This window comes from Ochotona princeps, chromosome 5 (genome assembly GCF_030435755.1).
Source record: "Ochotona princeps isolate mOchPri1 chromosome 5, mOchPri1.hap1, whole genome shotgun sequence".
Lineage (NCBI taxonomy): Eukaryota > Metazoa > Chordata > Mammalia > Lagomorpha > Ochotonidae > Ochotona > Ochotona princeps.
This window is the reverse complement of record NC_080836.1, coordinates 7,084,238-7,098,349: the sequence shown is the minus strand read 5'-3', so window position 1 is coordinate 7,098,349 and position 14,112 is coordinate 7,084,238. Positions and strand designations below refer to the sequence as shown.

The 14,112-nt window shown below is 40.6% G+C and overlaps 1 protein-coding gene across 1 annotated transcript in view; it reads right to left on the bottom strand.

Annotated features, from left to right (window-relative positions):
* Positions 1-14,112, bottom strand: part of LOC131480344 (contactin-associated protein-like 5) — a 478,118-nt gene that overhangs the window by 4,340 nt on the left and 459,666 nt on the right. Inside the window, exons 21-22 of the mRNA XM_058664336.1 lie at positions 11,528-11,615; positions 2,305-2,523 (exon numbers count right to left, since the gene is read on the bottom strand). Of these exons, the coding sequence (XP_058520319.1) occupies positions 2,305-2,523; positions 11,528-11,615 (307 nt within the window). The remainder of the gene's footprint in view (positions 1-2,304; positions 2,524-11,527; positions 11,616-14,112) is intronic.

The window sequence follows — 14,112 nt, the reverse complement described above, 5'->3', positions numbered from 1 at the left end:
TCCACCTGCTCCACTCTGGGGTCCCCCCTGCTCTGTGCATATGACCTCCTGTTAAGAGGTTGTCAGGATCACTCTTGATTCCCACTGTGTCTTTATAGTTTTGCTAATGTATAATGCTGATTCGAGTCTGTTGTCTATAACATACCTGTTACGTTCTTGATTGGTTATACTTCAGTTGTCTATAACTTACCTGTTACGTTCTTGATTGGTTATACTTCATGTCTTCCTCACACATTCTAAGGAGATGGAAGATTTCTCCGCTCTCCCACCCCATTACAGAGTAGCATAGGGTCTTTAAAATATATTAGGTTTTACAATTCTTTGATGTAGATCACAAACAGTCTGACTCACATTGATTGTTGGTTCATTGGTTACATCACAATATCTTATTGCATGAGATACAGGCTGTTTGAAATAATGTTAAAATTTACAGGTACTATTTTCCGGATTGACATCCTTTCATCTTAAATTAAGGTAAACATGTGGTATCTAGCCTTTTGGGCTTGGATCATTTCCCTTAGCATGATGGTTTCCAGTTGGGCCCATTTGGCCACAAAAAAATGCATTTCGGGTTTTTTTTTTTTTAATAGCTGAGTAGTATTCCATAGAGGAGATGAACCATAGCTTTCTTATCCAGTCTTCTGTTGATGGGCATCACGGTTGCTTCCAAGTTTTTGCAATGATTGATTGTGCTGCTATAAACATAGGGGTGCATGTTGGTTTATTGTGTAACAGGTGTTTTGGATATATTCCTAGGAGTGCTATTGCTGGATCATATGATATGCAGATTTTGAGTTGTTTGAGTGTTCTCCACACTGATTTCCATAAAGGCTGTATCAACCTGCAGTCCCACCAGCAGTGGAATATGGTTCCATTTTCCCCACATCCGCACCAGCAAGTTTTCTTGGTGTTTTTTTGATTGTGAGCCATTCTTACTGGAGTTAGGTGGTACCTCATTGATGTTTTAATTTGGATTTCCCTTATTGCCGGAGAACTTGAGCATTTTTTCATATGTTCGTTTTCCATTTGGGTTTGTTCCTTTGTGAAATGTCTGCCCATTTCCCGTGCCCATTTCTTGAGTGGTTTGTTTGTTTTGGTGTTTTGGTTGTTCTGGAGATCTTTGTATATTCTGGAGATTAACCCCCTATCACCTATGTAGTGTGCAAAGATCTCCCATTCTGTGGGTTGCTTTTTTACTTTGTTGATTGCTTCCCTTGCTGTATAAAAGCTTCTTAGTTTGATGCAGAATATAATGGTTAAGGTCCTTGCCTTGAACACACCAGGATCCCATATGGCCACCGGTTCTAATCCCGGCAGCTCCACTTCCCATCCAGCTCCCTGCTTGTGGCCTGTGAAAGCAGTCGAGGATGGCCCAAAGCCCTGGGATCCTGAACCCGGCATAGAAGACCCGGAAAGAAGACTCTTATTGTTAACAAGAATGACTGTTTAAATAGCATTTATGACAAATTCATCCAGAACAACACTTTTCTTACATCTAACTCCATTGTCCTTAATGTGTGTTGGGAGCAGTAAGGGGAGGGCAGGATACTATCACAGTAACTTGAGAGCTTGTCAAAAATCTTAGACTATCTTCACAATCACTACCTGCAAAACTCCATGTTACACATCAGTATTTTTGGTAAAAGTTGAACATAATATGTATTCTATGTATTGATGGGGCTGGTATGATGGCAGAGTATGCTAAACCTCTGTTGCAACCCAAAGGATATATTCAAAAAGTCTTCAAATTCAACCCACCAAACTAACATTTTCTATGCTGCCAAATAATTCAGAGCCAAGTAGTGACAACTGAAGGGTGTCCTCATACACAGACCCTTTGCTCAAACAATTTAAATGATTCAATCTAAACTTGTTCAGGTTCTCCTCCTCTGTCTCACTCAATACTTCCCAAAGAAACCATAGCCAAGTCACTGGGACACACTTTTCTTCCTTTCCTTCTGCCTCCTTACCAATTTCATGCATGCTCAGGTGTACCAAGGTGACACTTTTTTTTGGAAAACTCTCTTCTAAAATATAATTGTCTGTATAACTAACACCTCATCATGCATGAAGAAATAAAACCTAGGTGTGTTTGATGACGCACAGAATCGTGATTACTAAATCACATAAATCGTGAAGTTGTGAGAGTCTATTTTTTTCTTTTTAAGAAAGCATTCATGATTTTAAATCAGGAATAAACAAAGGATTTAGTAGTATTAGCCAGCTCTTCACACTAGAAACTTCCTAAAGATGCCAAATATAATGTTCATAAGGGATTCCCCTGGGGCATTTCCTGGAAAGTACCTGATGAAGAATGCTCAGTGGTCACTGCATTGACGTTGGAATTTACCATGGAGCCACAGCTGGCTTCTGCCAAGGTGCCTTGGACGGTCACAGGAGCTGCAGTGGTGTGACGCAGGGCTGCCTTCAATGGTGCTATGTGGTTGTACTGGACTGAAGACAGGCATCCAAGGAACCCCAAGGTGTTCGCCCTAGCCACTTCAGAATCCAAGCCAAGGTTCTCTGGAACACAAAAACAATCAGGGCCCTCCTTACAAAATGTGGTGAATATCCTGCTTGAAAAATGTCTGAAATTACAAAAATGACCTCATTGCTCTTTAACTAATGAAAACTTGCCCCTCCATTCATTTACTATCCCCAACATCATTCTCATGAAAGGCACCAATATATCAACCTCATTTTATTATGAAAAGCTTTGACGGCCATCTTTGCTTTGATATAAAATTATTTTAACTTTCTAAATTTCCGTTCGTGCGGCTAATGAATTGTAACATAGGCTATAAACCAGTCTGTATTATAAAATTGTTTTAAATGTCTAAATTTCCGTTCATGCAGCTAATGAATTGTAACATACGCTATAAGTCAGTCTGTACTCTAGGAGTTTCATAGAATTTGCATCATGATTCCCATCACCATTTATTTATGGATGCTAGAGATAACTGTAAGTTTACTTCAACTCTCATTACATTTCACTCAAACATAGTGTGAGAGGATGAACTAAGAAGGGACATAGAAAGAGGAATCAGAAGCCAAAAGGGTGTTCAAGACATCCATGGATTCTACGTGTAAGCCACCTGTAACCACTACCTTTCTACTCAGGGTCTCTGCCTGTTTGGCATTGTCCGTAGTACTGATTGGTGAGAATGGATTTTCTATGCCAGGATTAAATTTGTCAAAGAATGTTTGAATCTTTATGGGACTGTAATTATTTATGATTTGCACCAACATCAAGTGTGTCATTTTCTTGAGGATTCGTAGGAATATTACATAGCAAGTTTTTTCTTTCTCTTAAAAAGTGTCTTATGAGAAAAATGATGCAATGCAATTATATAAAATGGCAAAGATTAATCCATTTTTCTTACAGTTAATCATTTTAATAGATCTAGATGGTTCAAAATATTATTTTGTAATAGGTGAACTATTTTATTTTCAATCATAAATGATGAAAGGGCCCCTCTATTGTTCTCTAAGCATGCGTTGTGTTGGCAACTTGAAGGAAAAAAGTGAGATGAAAATGTAGGGGAAAGATTTGAATTGTATATTCTTTAATAACGAGATTTCGAATTCTTGCCACCATTTTACCCTTCCCCATCAAACAGTCTCTTTCATTTTATCAATTATCCCTCTGTTATTACAGGAAAAAGTTTAAGAACCATGTATGCTAATTTGACATGACTAAAATAATACGTTACCATGCTCACAGTTCAGGACATAAACGTGATCTTTCAGCTCTGTAGGTTGGAAGCTGAAGTCAGTGCAAGCTGCCAGCAAGGCTGGAGATATTCTAGAGGCTCTGGAGGATACAATGTGTGTTTCTGTTTTCTAACTCCTAGTGGCCACACAATTTCCTTAGCCTAGGGTCCCTTAGCTCTGTTTTAGGTATAAGCAATATTGCATTTCCCTGCACCTTCTGCCACAATCACATCTATTTACAGTTGTTTTTCTGCCTTTTAGAGCAGTTGTGATGTTGACAGGCTGATAGTACAGTATAATTTTTACTGTACTATCAGTTTTACTTGTAATTTTTACCATTTGTGAGGCACACATACACACATATACACACACACAAAGAGACTGAAAGCAAGAAAGAGAGCCAGAGATAGAGATAGAGAGAGAGAGAGATAGAGAGAGAAAAAGTTTAACCCACTGATTTATTCCTCATACGTGCACACCAGCCTGATGGGGTCAGGCCAAAACTAAGAGCAGGCAGCCAATCCACCTCTTTCATGTGGATGACAGGAACCTAAACATTTGAACTTTTACCACTGTCCCTGATATCAGAAATAGCAGGACATGGGTCAGGCTGTGACTGACCGATACGTGCCTGACCATGTATGCAGAGTACAGATTGGAAAACTGAAGCCTTAAGAGTGATGCCTGGGAGTATGGTTAGTATACACATAGGCACATGAGTAAGAATCCATCCAAGGAGTCAGGAATCACCCTGTGCAGCTAGGCAGGGGAGGGGCGGAAGTTTTGTATCCAACAAGCTGAAAACGAATATATCCAAGAGTGTATGTGATCATAAAACATTTGCCAACATTTTAGGTGGAAATAGCATCAAGCTCAGTTTCCTTCGCATGAGATAATGGAAAACTATGTTTATTGAAAATCAAAAATTAATCAACATGAATCAGCAAAATTTGTTTTCAATTTTCCCATTTCCTGCTTTATTTCATTAAAACACACACACACATGAAACAAGGCTTTGGGGTAAATTTTTCACTAGAGTCTCTGAAGTTAGTGTTTATAAAATTCCAATCTATCACATGATCACAAAATGTTACAAAACAAAGTAAACTTCTCAGGTTTCCTGGCAGTCTCTGATATTTCGGAGAGGATGGGCTTGCTGCCACGGATCTTAGCTGCTGACTCACACAGCTTCGAGAACTTGGAGCCCTTCCTCCCTCTGACCTGCCATTGGCTGCCAGGTAGATTGCTCAGTGAGTTAAAGACAAACCTTGCAAAGTCACCCAGCCAGTGTTTGAGTATATGATATTGAAGTTCAGAAAGATGAAGTGTGGCAATGTGTGTGACTGCTCAGGGTCACACAAGCTGTTCCAAATAAATGACTACAGATACAGACATCATTAAAACTACTTGTTCTGAAATCAGGAAGGTAGGAGAACAGGGAATCCAAGTTACAATGCAGTGTTTCTGGAATGACTCCACATAGTCAACTCTTCAATGGTGATGACTTATAAAGACCACCATTCACCACCATATACATATTGATTAACAAATAGGGGAATGAGAAAGCCTAGTATATCTATACCACACAATACAACATAATATTATCATTCATGATAAGTATAGATAGAAGCTACAAAGTTATGGATCTCAATGAATCTTAACCAAGATGTCCAACACAAGATGTTCTCAATTGTGTGTTTCTACTTTTGTGAAATATTCAGAATGGATCAGCCAATAGAGACACAAAGCGTGGTAACCAGGGGCCTGAGATGTCAGAACAGGAAGTAACTTCTTAGTGGGCACAGGATTAATTTTGCTCATGATGAAATATTTTTGAGGATCAGAAAAGTAACAGACCCACATAGTTTAGTTGCCCAGGGCCACTAGAGTGATTAATGTTATGAGATTGAATTTCACTTCAGTGAAAACAATAACATGATCTGTCATTCTGTTCTTCAGGGAAATCAGGCCATTTGGTCACTCACCGTGAAACATAAGCAGATGGCCTCGATTCCCAGGATTACAAGGAATGCCTCTTGCAGCAATGAAGGAAAACGTGACACAAGAGAGACAATGCAGGCACAGGTGTTTGTTCACATTGTTAAAGAGCAACATGAGCAGTCCACACTGCAGATCCACAGGCCAGATGTGAAGCTTGGCTCTTTTGCTTCGAAGTAGCTTCTGAACAAGAAGCTCATCTGAAGTGATAGCGGGTGGGGCTCGGCAGCTAAAGTCCTCGCCTTGAATGCTCTGGGATCCCATGTGGGCGCCAGTTCTAATACTGCCAGCTTCACTTCCCATCCAGCTCCCTGCTGGCATCCTGGAAAAGCAAATGAGGATGGCCCAAAGTTTTGGGACTCTGCACCCGCTTTGGAGACCAGGAGAAAGTTCCTGACTCCTGGTTTTGGATCAGCGCAGCACCGGCCATTGTGGCTCACTTGGGGAGTGAATCATCGGATGGAAGATCTTCCTCTCTGTCTCTCCTTCTCTGTGTATATCTGACTTTGCAATAAAAATAAATAAATCTTAAAAAAAAGAGGTAGTGGGTGTTGGTTCAAATATTGAGCCATGAATAGCAGGCACCATCCATGTGGGTAAAGTAGATTGAGTTCAACTCTGCTATTTTCCACATGACCCATGCCTGGTTGTCACAGGCACTTGGGGAGTCAAGCTCCAGATGGAAGATTGAAGTCTACCTGTCTGCCTCTGACTCTTCCTCATGTAGATTAAATATGTATATGTGATTATTTTAAGGAGTTAGAAAAATCAGATTCTATGTGGAGGTAAGTAAAACACAGGAAGAACACATTGCACATATGTAAACTCACAACTATGCACAAGCCCAGATGCCCATGTCCTTGTACCCATATGCAAACATGCATAAATCCACACTTCCAGAGTTGTTTTACTGAAATCTCTATAAACATACATGTTCTTGTAGCGTGCACCATAAACATTTGACATGCCCACCTAACCTCATATGTATACGCACACAATTTCCCCCACTAGAATAAATGCACAAATACATGGAGCCAAACAGTCTGCTCATAGTGTTGAGAAACTTATTTTGACTGTCAAAGCTTATGTTAATCCCTAGGAGTTTTCCTGGTGCCTGTGTACAAAAACTTAATCCATGCCATTGGAGGATCTCTCTGCTGATATACATGACCATGTCCCCAGTTCTGAGAGCATGTGAAGACTCGTTGGCTTGGGTGACCCATATGTTCTTCCTATCATCAGATCGGGAGCTGCTGATGGGATATAGACTTGATACGCTCATGTTTCCATCATCCTCTGCATTGGACAGACATTGCTGATGTGCATCAACTAAAACTGAGATGCTGACCTTCCCAAAGAAGGGCTTTCACTTACGATCAGTGGGGATGGCATCTGTTCACAGATGGTTTTTTTTTTTTAAAGATTTTTTTTATTATTATTAATATTGGAAAGCCGGATATACAGAGAGGAGAGACAGAGAGGCAGATCTTCCATCCGATGTTTTCACTCCCAAGTGAGCTGCAACGGGCCAGTGCGCGCCGATCCGATGCCAGGAACCAGGAACCTCTTCCAGGTCTCCCACACGCAGGTGCAGGGTCCCAAAGGTGTGGGCCGTCCTCAACCGCTTTCCCAGGCCACAAGCAGGGAGCTGGATGGGAAGAGGAGCTGCTGGGATTAGAACCGGCGCCCATATGGGATCCCGGTGCGTTCAAGGCGAAGACTTTAGCCGCTAGGCCACACCGCCAGGCCCCACAGATGGTTTTTATCTAGACATCTCCAATACATCCGGGTTTTTTTTTAAAGATTTATTTATTTTTATTACAAAGTCAGATATACAGAGAGGAGAGACAGAGAGAAAGATCCTGTGTCACTCCCCAAGTGACCACAATGGTCGGTGCTGCGCTGATCCAAAACCAGGAGCCAGGAACTTCCTCCAGGTCTCCCGTGTGGGTGCAGGGTCCCAAAGATTTGGGCCATTCTCGACTGCTTTCCAGGCCACAAGCAGGGAGCTGGATGGGAAGTGGAGCTGCCGGGATTAGAATTGGGGCCCATATGGGATCCTGGCGCGTTGAAGGCAAGGACTTTAGCCACTAGGCCACGGCGTCGGGCTCCAATCCCCCCCTTTAAAAGATGAGTTTTTCTCTATGCCTGCTGGCTCACAGTTCTTGGTCCTCAACTACTTCATTGACTTTTCATGGTTAGAATAAACAACACACTCTTCTCTTTTTTGCTCAGCACACCTGGCTGCTTGGTTCTGCATCCTGGCTTTGGAACCATTAAGTCCTTGTCAATTACCAACAAGTTTATCCTCAGAATTCTCAGTTCATATGAACTTTGGGCCAGTCCGAGGTACACATACAGGGACTCTGGCAGCTGAAGTGTTCATGGAAAGAATGAGATTCAATTGTTTATCTTATATTTGTAGCTGAGTCCAAGTCCATTAAGCAGTTCTCAGCACTTAGATTCAGCACGGTTGTGTATGACCAACCATCCTAGTTGGCCTAGATTTTATGACCCATTTTCACACATTCATTAAAATCTCTTAGTCTGGATGCACTAGAATTGTTCACTATCCAATATGGACTCTAAAATAAGGAGTGTTCACACAGGTGTTTCCTCCCACTGAAAGCAGGTACCCTTTATAGAGTTTTGATCAAAAGAGTTAAAGTGAGCAAGTGTATGGAGCTCACACAGGGCACATAGGTCACTGTTTTGAGGTGGGAGTGGTAAAATGTGGATAACAAACAAGTTCCTGCTTTAAGGACTGCAGTGTTCCCCAGAGAAATAGCTACATATGAAGCTAAGAAGCACACCATCAGGGGCTATGAGAAAATGCAAGGTGAGGAGAGAGAGGTCACCCACACCTGTGAACATCTCCACTGCAGGTTACAAGCTGAATTCCATCCGGTGCAGTTGGATTTGCATCTTTCTTCCTGTCCTTGGTGAGCAGGACTGCAAGCAGGAGGGTAACAATTCATTACAATGCATGACCCTCATCATTAAACATGGGCAGGGACCAGACCAGGAGTGTCGGCTTCACCTCTAAAATGAAGGTCCAAAGCACAGCTCTTCCCTTCCTCTTCATCGTGTCTCACCTCTCAAATAGGGGCTTTATTGCTTTGGGAACAAGGGCTCATATATTGTGCCTGTTTATCATTTGCATATTACATCGCCTTGTGTATAAGAGTTGATTGAGAAGTATACATTGAATCAATTATCTACAAATAATTTGGGGAGTAATTTTGAATTCCATATAAATATATATATATATATATACATATATATATACACACACATATACACACACATATATATATATCACACATATATATATGTTTTAAAGATTTACTTTATTTACTTGAAATGCAAAGCAACAGAGAGAAATCACACGCACACACACACACACACACACACACTCCTGGATTTCTGGAGTTAGTAGATCCATGTGGGTAACAAGGGATGCAAACATGTTTATCATCATCAACTATTCTCCCAGGTTCAATAGTAGAAAACTATCAGAAGTGAGCAGCCAAGATTCCACTTGCTGCTCAGATATATGATAATAACACTGCAGGTGGTGGAATAAACCACTATACCACAATGCTGGTGCCATAGTGTCTTTTATAAAACAAGTATATTCTATGCAAAAGTTATATGTTAAGCAAGAATTTTGAAAAAATGACAAAGAGATAAAGTGGACAGGTGAAATACACAATTTGGCTGGTTTAGAGAGAATGAGCTGCAACTTGAAATTTCCTAGGCAGAATTGACTTATTACTTCTCTCGACTGGAAAGCAGGCAATATGAGTCTATCTGAAACGCGAAGTAGAAACTTCAGAGTATTAGACACAAGATCTTAGCTGTGCCACTGATCACTAACAGTAATAATGGTGAAAACGAAAAGGCAAATCCCAATAGGTCACTCAAAGAAAAGTAGGTTTGAAATATTTCCTCTCCTACATGACAATTAGTTCCATGCTATTTGAATGTTCTTTAATACATGACCTATTATTATTTTTTAAAGATCAATTTTTTTATATTGGAAAGTTAGATATTCAGAGAAAAGAATAGACAGAAAGATCTTCCATATGCTGGTTCACTCCAAAAGTGACTGCAACAGCTAGAGCTGAGGCCAATCTGAATTCAGGAGCCAGGAGCTTCCTCTGTGTCTCCCCCATGGAGCTGGGCCCCTAGGGCTTTGGGTTATCCTTGACTGCTTTCCCAGTCCACAAGCAGGGAGCTATATGGGAATTGGAGCAGCCAGGACAAGAACCAGCACCCCTATGGGATCCCAGTGCATGTAAGGCAAGGACTAGACACTAGCCTACCGTCCTGAGCCCATATATATTTATTGTTATTTACTATTATTATTATTATTATTATTATTATTAATGGCATCTTACAAAAGTAAAATTCCGTAGGCTGGAATTTGGCTTAGTGCTTAAACCACTAACTAGAATACTCATAATCTTTTATCAATTCTGATTACTGTTCTAGCTTCCTCTCATGGAAGGAGTATTGTAATATAACTGTACCTGGTATCAGTGTTGTCTCAAATCACTGGGTTCCTACCATCTATTCAGGACACATGGATTATGTTCATAACACTGGTGGCAATCCACCTCAACCACAATAGGCATTTGGGGCACAAACTGACCAATGGTTGGAGCTCACTGTCCTTTCAGTAAGTTAATAAATGTTAGTGTCTTACAATATTCTGTGAACCTCTGTTCATTTCCTTCTCATAGAAAAGCATCTTCTATTCTATTCTGTGTCCACCCCTCTGCTGGTGCTTTCCTTCCCATCAGATGAGGGAGAGACCCTTGAAGGCCACTGCAGGGAGTTCATTGCTCTGTTTGGATCTCAGTTTGGATCCTCTTCATTTCATTACCTTGTCAGCACTGACATTTATAGCACTGGCCCAAATTCCCCAGGCAAAGGGCAAACCAATCGATAGCGGTGTCATTGGCAAGACAGAGAGGTAACAGTGTGGTTACACCGACTTATTTTCAGTAGCTGCTGTTTTCAAACATCACAAGGTCCTATAATTTTATAAGCATTATCCCTTATCTTCATTACAAATAAATAGAGCAAGTGATACTCCTACTTCACGGGTAAGGACACCAAGGCTCAGGGAGGTGACATTAGCAGTGACAGGGACAGAGGTGGCATTTACAGGTTTATGTCCAGAATCCAATCATGATTTGGTTTGCTAAACAATTTTTAAAATTATCATTACTACAACATTGATCATTTCATGTCAGTCATCATGGTATTTACATCATCTGCATTATCATCTAATTGTCCAAAATATAAGTTACCCTATAGCCACCTTCCCAGTTATATTCCTACAAACTGTAATCATCACAAACTGAGAAAACCTAAAATGGTATAATCATATAGAAAGTAGAAGATCACAACATTTTCAGTCAAAAAAGTCAGCTACAACAATGAGACAATTCATTCTTCAGTTATTATGTGTTTGAACCAATTGTAATTGTCCAGATGTTTTATTTCTTTACTTACATTAATACAAGTAAAAACTAAGAAAAATAAATAACTATATTTTAAAATTAAATAAAGCATTTACTTAATTATTCTATGAATATGCCTCTTTCAAAAACTGCAAAATAATATAAATCCCAGTCCCCATTCTTATCACACAATGCTTAGTATTTCCTATAACAACAATACGAGTGGCACAAGTTGGATGGAGCTTGAGGCTCCAGATCTGAATAACTCCATTGACAATTATCCTATTTGCTTATTTATATTAATAAACCCAAGTACAAATGTGTGGACTAAAACAGCAGACCTGTCACTTGGCCCAGGGTCAAGGACCTGGCAGGCCTGAGCTCGGCTTCTGAGGAGATGGTATAGCTGAACTGGAGCTGCTGATTCACCTGCCGGGATACAGAAACAAAGAGCCATCAGCCGGGGTCCCCAGGTTAAAGGCATGTAAACATTTGTGCAGAAGTAACTGGAAAGACACATGCAGGGCAGACAGAGTAGAACCCTGTCCTGAATTTTCTATTAGGAGAGATGAGAGCTATCTCACCAATTCTTCCACAAATACAGACAAAATATTTTTTTCTTTCTTCTTTCTTAAATATGGAAGTTCATGCTTGTATTTGTCCTGGGAAATTCTATGCAGCCATCAACAGGTATTTAGCTTCCCATAGAGATTTCCTCACCAATATTGATTGATTGACTGATTGATTGATCTATTGCTGAAAATAAGCAAACCAATGAAATCTTCCCAGGAGATTGCTGTGCAGGGGTTATGCTAAATGGAACACAGACATTGATTGTCTGTTTCTTTCTGTCCATAGGAGCAGGGTTGTTCTAATCTTCTCCCTGGTCCTGACTGTGCCTTCATTCAGGTATGGACTAAGGGACTAATGGGAAGGAGAGGAGAGCTGACAAAATGTTTGATAAGGTGGAGGAGAAACTAGTGGTACAGTTGCCACCAACTGGCCCATTGAGAACTCCACGTTAACCAAAAGTCACCACTGAGATTTGCCAGGCCAGCATTGCAACATCACCCATCAGGCATCTCCTGGACTTCTACTTGCTCACTGTTAATCCCAGCTCCATCTTTTTGTCTAGGTATCTGGACAGTTGGCTCCAGCACCTACCACTCTTTTCAGTCTAATCAAATCCTACCCATTTCTCTTGGGCTCTGTTTTTAGTATCCTTTTGATCCTATTCCTGGAAAACCTTCTCATGGTTCTATGTAGGTAAGGGAAAGATATTTGAGTCACAGAACTTCCACATGAAGAAGAGAATAGTGCATGGCTTTGAAGTATAAAAGAGGACATATTGTTTAACTCCTTTCCCACTAAATTTATGGGGAACATTTGTGGTTTTCCCATGAGAAAAGGGGTGTTTGCCTAACTTTGCCATGCTCATGGAGCAAAAGTCTAAGACTGAAATTAGTGTTCCATTCCCCTTTTCCTCTGCACTCTCTGCCCTGAGCAAACTGCCTCTAGAAACCTCCTAGCCCTGAGTTATCTTAGGGAAGAGCCATCGGTTATGACATGTGGGGCATGACAACATGCTTGCTACCTTGTAATAATGTCTGCTATGCATTGAACACTGCATGGACATAAAACCAAATGCTAATACATCTGTCCAAACACACACTTTAGAATACTATCAGATAATCATTTTATTAGTAAATGAGGGTTGTGTGGGTGGGAGGAGGGAGGTATTGGGTATCATGAGGCCAACCACTTGACAATGTGGCTAAGTCAGAGGAGTCAAATGAACCTGCCACATGGTCCCTTCAGTGCTTTACTTGGTGGCATCTTTACGGTTATTTTAGAAATTTGTAGTTACATACTATCCTCATGTCTAAGTTCCCTGTATACTCATTTAACAAATTTGAGTTATCTACTGCATACTATCTAGTGTTGTAAATATCCCAGTGTACTGCATCTTGAACATTGTTATGATGTTCTGAGCATGTTAGTCCCTCTTTTCTTTTTGTCCCACGTCTGATATTGCATTTCAGACACTGTCTCTTATCGATCTCTCTCTTTCTCTCTTGCATTTCAGACACTGAACCATTGTCTCCTCGGGGGTTACATATTCATAACACATCTATATGTTTCCTTTAGAATGCACCATGGAAACTGGCCAAGTTCTTTTAAGGGCATAAAATCAATGTTTTAAATAGTGATAGTGCTTCTCCTTCTCTTGGGAGGCTTTGAAGTCAGATTCATGCCACTCATGATGACACATGTGGGTTTTGATGTCCTTGATCCCAATCCAACACCTGCTAAATGATCATGGTTGAAGGTTTGATCACGGACAGAATGTTTCTCCCTCAACCACAGCAGAGTTCTCATCTTCCTTCTTCTGTTTCTCTCTGTAATTGCCCTTCCCACATAAGCAGCAGCTCCTCTCCTTCTCTGCTGCTCACAGTACTTGAGGACTAACAGGTGTGAGGATTTCCTCCCAAGATAGAGCAATCTGATAACAGGAGACTTGGACCTGGAAGTTGAGCTGAGCATCCCCTGCTTTTATCCCCGCCCATCCCTTAGATGGCCAGGTTCCATCTTCAGGTGATTCCTTGCAAACAAAAATGAGGAGAAAGGAAATACCACAAATATTTATTGGAATGTCAGCCTATGGTATGATCTAAGAAATTATTGAAGCGGTTAGTTAGAGATCCCTTATTTTACTACAATTATTGGTGCCTATGCTCTTGCCTAATATTTGTTTTACCTTAAATTACAAATGTTGATTTAATTAAGTACTATGACCCTCCAAACTTTTAGTATATCTAAATTTTGCAATCTGACCTAGAAAAATTATGTACATCTCAGAACCAAGCATGCCCAATGATTCTTTCCAGTCTCAAGTGGGGTAACGAAGGAAATAAATGAAATAATG